At 38.6% G+C, this 15,795-nt stretch overlaps 1 protein-coding gene across 1 annotated transcript in view; it reads right to left on the bottom strand.

The window, feature by feature from the left end:
- Positions 1–403: 403 nt before the first annotated feature.
- CFAP54 (cilia and flagella associated protein 54) overlaps positions 404–15,795 on the bottom strand; it is a gene marked incomplete at both ends in the record, with an annotated part of 308,135 nt that continues 292,743 nt past the window's right edge. The window contains one exon of the mRNA XM_079714797.1: positions 404–523. Coding sequence (XP_079570923.1) covers positions 404–523 — 120 coding nt within the window. The remainder of the gene's footprint in view (positions 524–15,795) is intronic.

Here is a 15,795-nt window from a genome sequence, read left to right as displayed (position 1 = left end):
CTGCCTTCACAGTTATAATAATCAAAAATATCTTCAGACACTGCCAAATGTCACCTGAGGGGCAAAACTGCCCCTAGTCAAGAACCACTGGTTTAATTCAGTCTTGCTGTATGGACACATCTAAAGACCTAAACATTATACAAAAGTGGGAATCGTTGTACTGTGCACAAACATATTTTCTATGAGTAGCTCTGTAAGATAGTTTTAATAAGCAACAGCATTGTCATTTAATTCAAATACCATTTAAAACATTACTCAAAATGATGTTTTTTTAAAGAAATTTAGCTTATGAAAGAAAACAATTTTATTTTGCTTATTATAAGAGGATAGTTCCAAAAATTTATTTCAAACAAGAAAAGGAGTAACAATTAAATCCTTTATAAGGTTACCATGTAAAGGATGTTCAGGGAATAATCGACACCATCCAGTTGAAAAGGCTTCCTTCTGATACGATACAACCACTAGCAAGATCAAAAAGTCTCTCAAGACTGAACATAGATGGCAGCGAGATATCAAATGGGACCTGAGAAAAAGCATAAAAGTGTTCATGAAATGCATTGTTCCAAACTGTTGACTGAAGTAATGTTCTCAAATACCACTTCCATGTAATAATTTTATGTGAAAGATTTTTAACTCTTGTGTAAGGTAAGACACAAAATTTCACATCTCTACCCTGCTGAAATGTCACATATATCATTTTCTATCCTATGAAGATTAATATCTATGAGTCTATGAAAACAGCCTACAGATTCATATCTGTAAATCTATAAAAATGAGCCTACAAAACAGCAGACACTCATATAAATATGGACCATTTGTATCTATATAATCATTGTATGTGATTGTTTAAGTGTAGGAATTTTGGCCCAGTTACTAATGAACCATTTTCCTCCATAACACATTGCCCAGTTGACAAATCTCCCTCCCTCATTTTGAGCTTAAATCCTGACATGGTGAAGCAAAAATTATGTTTGGAGCTCACTCTTTCTGAAAGAAACACCTAGTTACCATGCTGAGGACTAGTGCAGCCAAAGTCATCTAAGCAGCCTGAAAGATGGAAAATAAAGACTACTTTTGGGGTCATAGCACTGGTTATTTGAGTGGGAGAAGGGCAAGAAGGAGAGAACAAACATGAAGGGAAAGGAAATAAATGTTTACTGGGGACGCACTTCACGCAGACTTAGATACTTTTGAAGATGTATGCGAAACATCATGGAGGATGGTCACAATGAATTAGATCCTTGGGGCCCTGAATCCTGGTAAGAAACTAGAGGACAAGTTTTTCTAATGTCTTGTCTGCTTGTTAAATGAAACTTGTATTCTCAAGAAAACATAATGAACTTAAAAGTAGAGGCTGGTTTTCATTTCTTATTCTTCATTTTATTGGATTAAAAAATGGTCAAAGTATTCCAATGCTTTCTATAACTTCGGATAATAAAGAGGTGAAAAATTAATAATATCCTCCTTTTTTACGCAATCCTGAAGTAATCAGTGTTAGCAGTTTAAAGAATATCTTTCCAAAATTTTAAAAATCCTCATACAAATGTATAATCATGTGGGGTTTTTTCTTTTCCTTTTTTACTTTACTTTTTTTTGAAATAGGATAACTAGATTTCCATTATTTGCTTTTACAATTACCAATATGTAAGAGAAATCCCACCTTAACCAATTCAGGGAGGGAGAGTAACCACATGGAGGTTGAAAGTGTACATTCTGGAGTAAGACGGCTTGGTTCACTCAGACCTCACCATATACCAGCTATGTGAGGCTGAGTAAACTCTTTGATCTGTTTAAATTTTAATTTCCTAATTTCACTACCCCAGTCCTTGGAAAACACAAATATGCTTTCTGTCTCTGTGTATATGCCTGTTCTGGATATTTCATAAAAATGGAACCATACAGTATATGACCTTTTATGTCTGGCTTCTTTAACTTAACATAATATTTTGGAGGTTCATCCACATTGCTATGTGTATCAATACTTTGTTCCTTTTTATGACTAATGCTCCATTTTATGAATACACCACATTTTGTTTATCCATTCACATGTTGATGGACGTTTGTGCTGTTTCCACCTTTTGGCCATTGTTAAGTGTCACTGTTAAATACAAGTTTTGTTTGAACATCTGATTTCAATTTGAGGAGGTCCATATCTAGGAATGAAATTACTGAATCACATGGTAATTCTATGTAAGTTATTGAAGAACCACCAAACTGTTTTACTCTATGTTTTACAAAGAGGCTGCAACATTTTACATTCCCACTATTAATGTATGATGGATCTAATTTTTTCACATCCTCTCCAACATGTATTTTCTTTTTCACTGTACAAGTTTCAGGTGTATAGCATTGTAATTCGATGTCTGTATATACCACAAAGTGATCACCATCACAACTCTAGTTGCCATCGCCACCATAAAGGTGACACCCCTCACCTATTTTGCCCACTCCCCAATCCCTTCCCCCTCTGGTAACCACTAATCTATTCTCCGTATCTATGAGTTTGTTTTCATTTTATTTTGTTTGTTCACTTGTTTTGTTTTTAGATTCCACATATGAATGAAATCATACAGTATTTGTCTCTATCTGACTTATTTCACTTAGCATAATAACCTCAAGATCCATCCATGTTGTCACAAATGGCAGGATTTCATTCTTTTTTATGGCTGAGTAATATTTCATTGTATTTATACCACATCTTCTTTTATCTATTCATCTATCAATGGATATTTAGGTTGTTACCATATGAACACAGGAGTATATGTATTTTTTCAAATTAGTGTTTTCATGTTCTTTGGATAAATACCTAAAAGTGGAATAGTTGGGTCATATGGCAGTTCTATTCTCAATTTTTTGAGGAATCTCCACACTGTTTTCCAGAGTGGCTACACCAATTTATAGTCACACCAGTGATGTACAAAGGTTCCCTATCTCCATATCTTCTCCAACATTTGTTACTTCTTGTCTTTTTGATAATTGTCATTCTAACAGGTATGAGGTGATATCTCATTATGGCTTTGATTTGCATTTTCCTAATAATTAGTGATGCTGAACATAGTTTCATGTGACTGTTAGCCATCTCTATCTCTTCTTTGAAAAAATGTCTATTCAGATCCCCTGCCCATTTTTTAATTGGGTTCTTTGGGAGGTTTTTGTTTGTTTGTTTTTGTTGAATTGTATGAGTTCTTCATATATTTTGGATATTAACCACTTACTCAATATATGATTTGCAAATATCTCCTTCCACTCAGTGTGTTACCTTTTCATTCTGATAATGGTTTCCTTCACTGGGCAGAAGCTTTTAGTCTGATGTAGTCCTGTCTGTTTATTTTTGCTTTTGTCTCCCCTACCTTTGGAGCCAGATCCACAAAAACATTGCTAAGATTGATGTTAATGAATTTACCATCTATGTTTTCTTCTAGGAAGTTTATGATTTCAGGTCTTACATTCAAGTTTTCTATCCGTTTTGAGTTAATTTTTTCAATTCCATATTTCAAAGCTTAACTTTTTTATTGAGCACTTTAAAAAAAATTATAGTTGATTTACAATGTTTCAGGTATACAGCAAAGTGATTCAGTTATACATACATTTATCTATCTATACTTTTTCAGATTCTTTTTTTCTTTTTTTAATTGAAGTATAGTTAATTTACAATGTTGTGTTGTTTCCATTGTACAGAAAAGTGATTCAGTTATACATATGTATATCTTCTTTTTCAGATTCTTCTCCATTATAACTTATTGCAAGCCACTGAATATAGTTCCCTGTGCCATACACAAGTTCCTTGTTGTTTATCTATACAGTAAGTATGTAACTATTAATCCTAATTTATCTCCTCTCAACCCTCCTCCCCATCTCCTTTGGTAACCATAAGCTTCTTTTCTATGTCTGTGAGCCTATTTTTGTAAATAACTTCATTTGTATCATTTTTCTAGATTCCACATATAAGTGATATCATATGATATTTGTCTTTCTCTGACTTACTTCACTTAATGTGATCATCTCTAGATCCATTCAGGTGGCTGCAAATGGCATTATTTCATTCTTTTTTATGGCTGAATAATATTCCATTGTATATATTATACATGTCTTGGGTATCATAAATAGTACTGCTATGAACATTGGGGTTCATGGATCTTTTCGAATTAGAGTTTTCTCCAGATATAGTTTTTGATTGGTGTTTTTTTTTTTTTTTTTGGTATTGAGCTGTATAAGTTGTTTGTATATTTTGGAAATTAATCCCTTGTCAGTTGTACCGTTTGCAAATATTTTCTCCCATTCTGTAGGTTGTCTTTTCATGTTGTTTATGGTTTCCTTTGCTATGCAAAAGCTTTTACGTTTAATTAGGTCTCATTTGTTTATTTTTGTCTTTGTTTCCATTACTCTAGGAGGAGAATCCAAAACTGTACTGCTGTGATTTATGTCAAAGAGTGTTCTGCCTATGTTTTCCTCTAGGAGATTTATAGTATCCAGTCTTACATTTAGGTCTTTGATCCATTTTGGGCATACTTTTGTATATGGATGTTAGAGAATGTTATAATTTTACTATTTTATTTGTTGCTATCCAGTTTTCCCAGCACCACTTATTGAAGAGACTTTCTTTTCTCCATTGTATATTCTTGCCTCCTTTGTTGTAGATCAATTGACCATAAGTATGTGGGTTTATTTCTGGGCTGTCTATCCTGTCCCATTCATCCATGTGTCTGGTTTTTGTGCTAGTACCATACTGTCTCAATTACTGTAGCTTTGTAGTATAGTCTGAAGTAGGGGGCCCAATTCCTCCAGCTCCATTCTTCTTTCTCAAGATTGCTTTGGCTATTTGGGGTCTTTTGTGTTTCCATACAGATTTTAAAACTTTTTGTTCTAGTTTTGTGAAAAATGCCATTGGTAATTTGATAGGGATTGCATTGAATCTGTAGACTGTCTTGGGTAGTATGGTCATTTTAAAAATATTGATTCTTCCAATCCAAGAACATGGTATATCTTTCCATCTGTTTGTGTCATCTTCAATTTCTTTCATCAGCATCTTACAGTTTTTGCTGTACAGGTCTTTCGTGTCCTTAGGTAGGTGTAGTCCCAGGCATTTTATTCTTCTTGATGTAATGGTAAATGGGATTGTTTTCTTAATTTCTCTTTCTGATATTTTGTTCTTAGTGTATAGAAATGCAACAGATTTCTATATATTAATTTTGTATCCTACAACTGAATTCATTGATGAGCTCTAAGAGTTTTCTGGTGGCATCTTTAGGATTTTCTATGTATACTATCATGTCATCTGCAAACAGTATTACTTTTTCCTTTCCAATTTGGATTCTTTTTATTTGTTTTTCTTCCCTGATTGCTGTGGCTAGGACTTCCAAAACTATTTTAAATAAAAGTGTCAAGATTGGGCATCCTTGTCTTGTTCCTGATCTTAGAGGAAATTCTTTCAGCTTTTCAACATTTTGAGTTAATTTTTCTGTATGGTGTACTATAGTGGTCTAGTTTCATTCTTTTGCATGTGGCTGTCCAGTTTTCCCAACATCATTTATTGAAGAGACTATTCTTTCTCCATTGTATGTTCTGAGCTCCTTTGTTGTAAATTAATTCTCCATATATGTCTGGGTTTATTTCTGGGCTCTCAATTCTGTTCCATTGATCTATGTGTCTGTTTTTGTGCTAGTACCATACTGTTTTTGTTAATATAGTTTTGTAGTGTAGTTTGAAATCAGGAAGTGTGATACCTACCACTTTGTTCTTCTTTCTCAGGATTGTTTAGGGTCTTCTGTGGTTCCATACAATTTTAGTATTCTTTGTTCTATTTCTGTGAAATATGCCATTGGAATTTTGATAGGGATTGAACTGAATTTGTAAATTGCTTTGGGTAATATGGTCGTTTTAACAATATTAGTTCTTCCAATCCATGAACACATAATATCTTTCCATTTATTTGTGTCTTCTTCAATTCTTTCACCAGCATCTTATAATTTACAGTGTACAAGTCTTTCACCTCCTCGGTTAAATTTTTTTCCCATGGGCTCTGTGGCACTTTGGACACTTTTCCAGCTTCAGCTTTTGGAAATTTTATGGAAGGTTCTGGGTCTTCCATAGGGACCTTCTCAAGAAAAGTTAGGTTCCAGGTGAAATTACTGAATTTCTTTCTTTGTCGTTCAACAGAGATAATATTGGCAATCACATAATTACTGAGAAGTCTTGTTTGTGTTTAGAAAATAGCTTTGAGTCCATATTGTCCAGGATAAGGTACCAGAGAATCTTGGTTCCTTTTCCTGGATTAGGAAACACTTTGTAGAAAGAAAGGAAAAAATACCTTGGTAGGTAGCAGATTGTAATTTAGTTCAAGCAGGTTGTGGTTCAAGGAGCAATATTAAAGAAATGATGATGATTTTGCCTGCCTAGAGAGGATAAAAGTCTGAAACAGTACAAGGAAGGGAAAGGAAGTTAATCAAGGTGGAGCACACTGAAGGGATTCATTAAAATCTGGCCTGGACTTGAACTTGTTCGGGGGAGTTCTGAAAGCCATTGGAAAGTTAAAGGGTTTTTTTGCCAATGCTATACTTTATATGAGTTTCTGCATGAAAACTAGATTTTATCATAATGAAAGATTTTATTACTTCTGCTCCTTTGTTCTATTTTCCTTGATTGAAACAAAAATCATATTGTATTCAAAGTATCTATGCTTTTTCTTAAGCCACTGAGTTTTTATTGAGCACCTACTTTGAGACGTCTTCTTGCTTCTCTCAGCCCAGTGTCATTTGTCTTTTCATTGATTCTAAGTGTTAATGACCAAGAAAAAAGGGAGAAAGCCAAATAACCACTAATCAATTAGATTTGCCTACTCTTGTAATTGGTAAGCAAGATATAAAAAATTGCAAGCTTTGTGAAACGATTGGATTTAACTTTGTGTCCTTTCAAGAACCTTAAAATACAGAGTCACAGCCATTAAAAGAAAAAACAATAACTTCAAGGTAGGAAAGCAAATACTGTTTTTTGTTGTTGTTGTTGTTCAACCACAAATATTTATTGAGCACCTACTATATGTCAGTCACTATGTCAATCATGCTAAGCACCATGTGAGCCTCAATTTTCTCATCGGCAAAATGAAAAATCATGCTTCTCAATAGAGAAACAATGGGCATCTTGGGCAGGACAATTCTTTGTGCAAGTCTGTCCCCTGCCCTCTAAACGACATGAACTCTACCTTGTAATTGGTTCAATCCAATGATGCCCCCACACATTTCCAAAGGGCCCCTAGGGGCCATTTCTACCCTGGATGGAGAATCCCAGGCCTACCCTCTACGATTTCAGGAGCCAGGGAAAGTGGAGAAGCCCTGTAACTGGCAGATTTAGGATGATGCCGAGTCGCAAGAAGAGCAGGTTCTGGACCATGTTTCCAGGGAACTGAGCCACACAGTGGCCCCAGGGTGACGTCAATATCCTAGGGGCTCTTGGTTTTGGCTCCTGAGTCAGAACTCCTACTCCCTATATGCAGCCACGATACAATCCAGGAACTTCAGGTTTCCGTTCCCAGCTGAGCCTGGGGTTCATTCTGAAGAAGATGAAGCAGAATAAGCGGGAGCTGCAACTGCTCATGCTGTACCCTCCTGGACGCCGGAGCCGTGAGGGTAGCAGGGGGGGCCCCGTCCAGCTGGCGGCGCCAGGCACCCCCTACCAGGAACTGGATGTGCGGCTGGCCGGCCCGTACCAACAGCAAATACTGTTTTTATCTAGCATTCTCATATATATCTTTTTCTACCATGTTTTCTATCTCTTCTTTATATATCACCTGAGTCTTTGAAGTTAGTGATTTATTGGATTTTTTTTGGACTGTGGAAAAAACATGCATTCCAAAGTAGAAAGGATAATACAATACTAGCTTACTTAAGAGCTGATATCATGAATAACTGGTGACCCATCTAATAAAAGTTCCAGGTGAGAGGGAACTAGATGTGTTTGGTTTCACTATACGTTATATGATCAAGAGAATCCCAATACCAACAATGTTATTCTCCACAATCTAACAGAAACAGCACCTAACCCTTAGGAAGGTGAGAAGGGCTTATATACAACTCTATCAGACCACAAGAAATTTCACACTTTGCTGCAAACAAGATTATCTTTTTCATCACTCAAATTTTTGTATTAATAAAACTTTAAATATAGCAGAAAAGTTTTCTTAAACATAATATGAGATCAAAGGGTCATATTGGTAAGGTGGTAGAAATCTTCTAAATTAAAACTTAAAGAAATAACATTATTATAAAGACATTTTGCAGAGAACAATTAGAAATTAAAGACAGGATTACGGCTGAGAAAGCATATGTTCAGGAAATTGGTTCAATTGTTGTACTGCCTAAGAATAGAATGTATTCTTCTTAAATCATCAACCCCATCACCATCACTGTCATTGACACTCTACAACCACTGAGCCCTGGCTATACATGGCATTTCCTTGAGCTCTTGAGCAGAGTTCGCCTTTTAATAAAGGACAATACCTGCTCAGATATATTGTCCCACATGGTCAGGAAACCAAAGTTTTCAGTCCAGCCAAAGACATTTCAGCAACATAAGGAGCCCTGTCTCCATTTTCACATCTAAGTAGATGCCAAAAATGTTTTGAACAATGGAACAATGGCCTCTTTACTGAAACACATGAAGAGCGCCTCCATGAGAGGAGATATATTGAGGGAGACTACATTCCCTGGGATACATGTTTAAAAATCAATTTTACGTGATGTTCATACTTTACAGTTTGGTACAAGAGAAAATCCATATTTGGTCTTTGTCCCAGTTTCTTGGCATAGAGGTCCTAAATCCCTTGGAAATTTTCTTTTGTATGTTAATAAGATGACTAAGGTGGGGAAAGGTGCCTAGATAGCTTCAGGATGGGGTTGGTCACCAGGAAAACCAACCATGTGATTAGAGGGTTAAACTTTCAGCCCAGTGCCCCCGACCTTCAGGGAGGGGAGAGGAACTGGACACTGAGTTCAGTCACCAACGGCCAATGACGGAATCAATCATGCCTCCGTAATGAAACTTCCACAAAAACCCCGTAATGACACATTTCGAGGAACTTCTTGGTTGGTAAACAAATTGATGTACTGGGAGGGTGACGCACCTGGAGAGGGCATGGAGACTCTGTTCCTCCCAACCCCCATATCTTGCCCTATGCATCTTTTCTATTTGGCTATTCCTCAGTTGTATCCTTTATAATAAACTGGTAATCATAAGTGAAGTGTTATCCTGAGTTCTGTGAGTCTTTATAGCAACTTATTGAACCTTAGGGGGCAGCATGGGAACTCCTGAATCTGCAGTCTGCTGGGACAGAAGTGTGGGTAGCCTGGGCACCTCATTTACAGCTGGCATCTGAAGTGGGGGCATTCTGGTATTATGTAGATTAGGGCAGTGCCCAGCTAGTGAATGTCTCTGGGGCCTTTGGGGCTTTCTCCTGCCCTCCTCCTCCTCTTCCCTTGCATCCCTTCTGCACACATTGCCCTTCATACCCTACCCCAGGCTGAGCCAAGGCACTACGTGATGAAAACTGATAGAGCTGGCAGTGGTATCTCCATTATGGGTAAATGCTTTTTATAGGGAACTATTTAACAAAACAATCTTTTAAGATCAAAAGAGACCATTAAGAAAAAAGTAAAAGTTTAGGCTGTGCGTATCCAGGCTTATTCTGATGCTCAAGAGTCTAAGTCTCAGAGAAAAGAGCCTTTGAAACCCTGTTGTGCAGAAAGAACAGCTGCTCTCTCACTCCAGGAAAGTCTCTGTCACCATATAAAAAACTAATAAAGGGTCTCAAACAGGGCAAATCCCCTTTAAAATATCAAAAGCTCTAATCAGAACAGGAAGCGGAGTTATAAAACCAACAAGGAAGTGCATAAGGCATAAAGGCTAGATCCAACTTTTCGGCTGATGGTTCAGTGCTTATAATCAGAGGTTGGGGGAAGAATTAAAGGAAAAGTGTTCTTGGGTAGATGACTGAACAGAAACGCTTACAGTCAATGTGTTGTAAAACTGAGTGTGTATTCCTCACTCTCTGTGGAGATGGGAGCATAAATTCTGATATAGTTCTATGCGTGATGACACTGTTCTTTACATCATTGCCTTTATTTGCATAAAATGTTTTTTTTTTTTTTTTTTTTTTTTTTTTTTTTTTTTTTTGTACACGGGCCTCTCATTGTTGTGGCCTCTCCCGTTGCGGAGCACAGGCTCCGGATGCGCAGGCTCAGTGGCCATGGCTCACGGGCCCAGCTGCTCCACGGCACGTGGGATCTTCCCGGACCGGGGCACGAACCCATATCCCCTGCATCGGCAGGCGGACTCTCAACCACTGCGCCACCAGGGAAGCCCCATAAAATGGTTTTAAAGCTTTACCAAGTCCTTGTTTTTTTACTCTGGGAAAAAACGTTTCTCTGAAAAAGGAAGCCTGCATTTATTGAGGATTGGATATGGGCTCGAATCTTTGTTTTACAGACTTTATATCATTGTAAATTAACTGTTAAAACAGAGGTCAAAGGAAACTGTGATTGAACTGTAGGGTCACACTGTAGAAGGTATTTTTAATCATGCATGGGTGACATGTGTATGATGTTTTCCCCTTACTTCTACATTAGAAAATAAACTTTCAACCAGAAAGTGTGTTTCCAAGTTCCTTTAGAACTCTTCTAATTCCAGTAAATAAGGATTAATGGAGCACTCTTATGTATTCATCACCAGTCAGGGATCTTCATTTTTTATTATTATTTTTAACTCATTGTTGCAGTTCAGGTTCCTGGGAAGCAGACCCTGAGATGGAACTTAGCTTTCAGGAAGTTTATCAGGGCATACCCTTGGGATCAACACCCGTGGGGAAAGGGAAGAAAGCAGGATTAGGCAGAGGGAGAAGACAGGCTGCAATGCAGACACAACAAACCCCCTGCCAACCCCATGGGGAGCTTTGAAGCTGGAGTGGCCCTTCAGAGTTGTCCCAACTTTTGTGTGTGGGGGGGTCAGGTCACTGCACACCCATATCAGCCAGTAATTAGATACAGATACCCCCCCAACCCACCCCGGCCCAAAAAGGCCATGTCCATTAGACAGGGGCAGTTCCTGGAGAGGGTTGAGAGCTGAGGGCTGCTGGTCAGCACATTTCCAGAGCTGGGGAAATAAGTTCTTCGGTCCAGAAGGGGGGCTCTTAGTGGCTCAGTGAAGGGGCCACCCAGGCGTAAATATTTAATTCAGTGGTTAACAATAGAACCATTAAACAAATGGCAATATGGCAAAACGCATACTAGTATATAACCAATACAAGCTAACGGGAGATTTAAAGTACTGAGAATTTTTATACCAAATTTCTAGAGGCTTCTTTTCTGGGTCATGTTAAAACAAACTTAATACCTTTCCAGTATCATTTCTATTAATCACATTATTTGATTATCCTTAGGAACATTTCCCCCTCTAGAGTATGAGGAAGAGAATTAGAAACTAAGGAGTAGGAAGAAGATTCAGAAATATCTTCCTTCAAATAATATCCCTCCCCATACACTTAAATATGAAGAAATTCAATAATTTCTCCTGAAGCCTAACTTTTCTTGAGAATTCCCTATGGAAGCCCTAGAACCTTACATAAAATTTTTTCCAAAAGCGGAAGCTGGAAATGTGTCCAGGGGCCCACAGTGCCCATGGAAGGAGCAAGAGACTGGAGTCAGGTGGGTGTGGGAGGAGAGGCTGCATGCAGCAGGGGCGTTTCGTGGTGGATGGGCATGGTAGGGGGAGTTCAAGGGCAGCTGGGCAGTAAGGCAGAGGCAGTGCAGCAGAGTAGTTAGAAACGTGATCTGAGGAGCCAGTCTGCCTGGGTGTAAATCCCGGCTCCGACATTAACTAGCTAAGGGACCTTGGGCAAGCCACTTAAATATCTCACATGTAAAAGAAGGATTTTTTTTTACAGACATCTAAACAGAAACAGAAACCTAAAGTCACATGCTGAACTTCAGAGTGTATGTGTGGATTGATGTCCTGCTGCTGCTGTAACAAATGTAAGACAAACCTAGTAAGAACACACGCTTGTTCTCTTACAGTTCCAGAGGTAAGAAATCTGAATTCAGTTTGGCTGGGCTAAAGTCAAGGTGTCCGCAGGGCTGGTTCCTTCTGGGGACTCTCAGCAAAGAATCTGTTTCTTTGCCTATTTTAGCATCTAGAGGCCACCTGTTTTCCTTGATTTATAGCCCCTTTTCCATCCTCAAAGCACATCTCTCCAATCTTCACCTCCATCATCACGTTGCCTTCTCCTCTTCTGCTGTCAAGTCTCCCTCTGCCTCCCTTTTTTCACAAGGATACTTGTGACTACATTTAAGGCCCGCCTGAATAATCCAGGATAATCTCCCCCATCTCAATATCCTTAGCTTAATCACGTCTAAAGAGTCCCTTTGGTCATATAAGGTAACAGGTTCTGGGGATTAGGATGTGGACATCTCTGAGGGGCCATGAGTCAGCCTACCACAATGTGTGATTAAATGAGATGGCTTAGTTCGTAAGAATATCATATTTCTATCCTATCTTCTCAACAGAGTTTTGGTAATTGAAGTTATTGAATTAGTTCTGTGGAAAAAATTCGTGGCATTCCTGCAGATGCCTGCTGTGCCAGAAGTTACTAGAGGTCACTGAAGTACATACTTGTTCCTCTATGGTTCTCTACATCCTTGCACATCAGGGCAAGGCCAATAGGATATGGGCAGAAATTATATGATAGCCATTCCATGCTGGCTCTTAGAAATGGTCACCCTAATTTATTGCCTAAACTGGGAGACTGTTGAGAATAAAAGGAGAGTATATTAACCATCACACCAAATCAACAGGTATGCGCTGTGACTGCTGCAGGCAAACCTGTACCTATAGTCACCCAACTTAAAAACATCCTACGAAATCCGCTAGCCCTCTTCTCCTCCGACTTGGAGGCCGTGTAGCCCAGACAGCATAGTTACAAGTTGAAGGGGAGTTGCATACCCCTCATTGGACTTCTATGAGAAATAAGCAAACCTTTATTGCCACTGAGGTTTGGGGTTTATTTGTTAGCACAGCATAGCCTAAGCTATCCTGGCTCAAACAGCTATGCTCTGGCAAGCTTGTTCTCCCCTTGCTGTATTTCTGAATAGGGGACATTCCATCAGAGTAAGGGTTGGACTCCACTTAAAGGTCAGGTCATTGACTCTCAGCAGCAAAGTTACAGGAAGAAATGCTCTAACTGGGTACAAATACTGAAGCTGGGTTTCCTCCTGAACGGCTGTGACTGATCTGCCTGTGGGCTTTTGACCTGAGATACTGAAATGAAAACTCCAGAGTCTGAACAATACTTGGCATTTCTTGATGCTTTTTCATGAAGGAGCTCAGCGAGCTTAACATCTGGCAACTCTAAACAGGGGGCTCTTTTTCAGAGCAAAGGCTTACAAAGAATGTGAACTGAAGTTTGCGTTTTGTTCCTGGGACTTTGTTGGTTAGAGTGAAAGGCTGAGGGGCTTTGTTAGTCAGCAGCTCCCACTGCAGCAGAAACTAGAGTGCAGACCCATGAGCACGATGCTAAGGAAACACTGCTCACGCTGACTCCTTTGTTCCCATCTGTTTACATCGCAAGCATCTGCAAACTATTCTTACAATGTGGCCAACACTGACCGGCAATTTTTGATAGGAAGTCTAACAGAGCTTGCAATTTACAAAGCAATTTCACATAAAGTATTTCTTTTAACTCTTTTTAGTATTTCTAACTTGAGCAATCAGGCTTTGTCTGTCAATATCCATAAGAAGATGTGGAGAAGAAGGGGGCAAGGAAAGAGGAGAAGGATGGAGAGGAGGAGGAGAGCGAGGAAGAGGGGTGAGTCAGGCAGAGTGGGATCCACCCCTGCGCCTCAGTGAACCTTTACCCCACACTATGTGCCAGGTACCACAACAGCCACTTTTGAGCTCATGATTATTCTGTGGCCAAAGTAAAATATTCAGTGTTCTTAAGGATTTTTTGGTCCATCAAAAGCATGATTTAATGGTTCTCCAGGGAATTAAGCTGAGCGAAAAAATACCAATCTCCAAAGGTTACATACTGTATGGTTCCTTCAATATAACATTCTTGAAATGATACAATTATAGAAATGGAGAATAGATTAATAATTGTCAAGGGTCAGGGACAGAGGTCGGGTGTGAGAGGTGGGGGTGGCTATAAAAGGAGAACAGGAGGAGTCCTTGTAGTGATGAAATTGCTCTGTACCCCGACTTTATTAATGTCATTATCCTCGTTATGACACTGTACTACAGTTTTACATTATCTTATATTATTATAATGTATTATATTATTATTTCTTAAAATTGCACGTGAGCCTAACATGATCTCAAAACAGAAAGTTTAATTTAAAAAGGATGATTGAAAAATAATATTAAGACTACATCTATTAAATGTCCCTTTACTCTTTTGAAAATTAGCAAACATTCAGATAGGCCAAAAGCCACCAATGCAGAGAGTTATGAATGATCAAATGAAGAAATGACTCATTTCTCATTATTTTAAGGCAGGGAAAAATAAAGATGGCCATAATGTATTGGATGCTTACCCACGGCGTTGACAGGCACTATATCAGACGTGTCACATACTGTTTCTAATGCAATCCTCCATGAGGAGAAGCTATCACCAATGTACAGATAAGGAGCTGAAGCAGAGAAGGAAAAGTGAGTAGCTCACGGTCACACCATCAATAGATGGTGGAACCAAGAATCAAATCATGTTTTGATCTGCTGAGATACGTTGCTTCCGAGACCTTCAACAGCATGTTATTGACCTGAGGTCTTTAAGGACTAATGACTTGTCCACAAGAGCAACACTGGGGCTCCAGCGTGTGCCGAGTGCTCTTCCCACCGTGCTGTGCTCTCACAGGTGGTTGAGAAAAGAACTTAATGGTACCAGCTACATGAGATACAGGAGAAATAAGGGCAAAAATCTCGAATGGCTGGTGTCCAAAGTATTAACAAAGAAAATGGGTAAATTTACACCAGTTTCTCCTTTGTGGATTTATTTAAATATAAAGAACATTGGTCTGGAGAATTTCAAAAGGCTTGTCAACTGACTGAGAAATATGAGGCCAAAATCAACATCCTCCTAAAATGAATTATAATGCCATTGTTAAGGGTCCAGATTTTTAATCAAGACAAAAACGTTTCGCAAAATGCATAAAGTGAATGAAACTAAGCACTTTACTCAGTTTTCAGTAAGATAGAAAGCAATGTACAGATTTGCTAATAATACCCGTGCCTCTCACTTCCTTTGAAGTTATACAAAGTGACTAAACTTTGGGAAATTGTCCCCTTGATTCTGAAATACAGCTGTACCCAGAATGAAGCCAGGCTTGCTTTCTCAAGCATTGCACACACTTCTTGCCACTTTTACAGTAAATACACAATATCGGGTTCATGACTATATTTTGGTTTAAATTATATCCAAGGATCATTATACCCCCCAAATAGCACGTCTAACAATAGTGGGACCAGTGCTTTGAGTGCAGAGAACACAAAGGCTCTCAGTTCCTGGATGAACGAGAGCTATTTCACCTTGACACTGTTGCTGGCAAATCTCCGAGAGATGAGCATTTTGAAAACGCTATAAACAGCTTAGCCTTTTCTTAGCATTTTGAAGAGCACATTAATAGCCTAGCCTTTTCTTAAGGGCTTTCTTTCTCCCTTAGCCAAATTTGACAGTTGGAAATGAATAGTGAAGCGGATGGAATCAGTCAGAGCTGTGTTTTAAAGGCAGTGTGGAACTGATGTCATTCGGCATTGTCT

Source organism: Hyperoodon ampullatus (genome assembly GCF_949752795.1).
Source record: "Hyperoodon ampullatus genome assembly, chromosome: 11".
Lineage (NCBI taxonomy): Eukaryota > Metazoa > Chordata > Mammalia > Artiodactyla > Ziphiidae > Hyperoodon > Hyperoodon ampullatus.
This window is presented reverse-complemented; position numbering and strand designations above follow the sequence as displayed.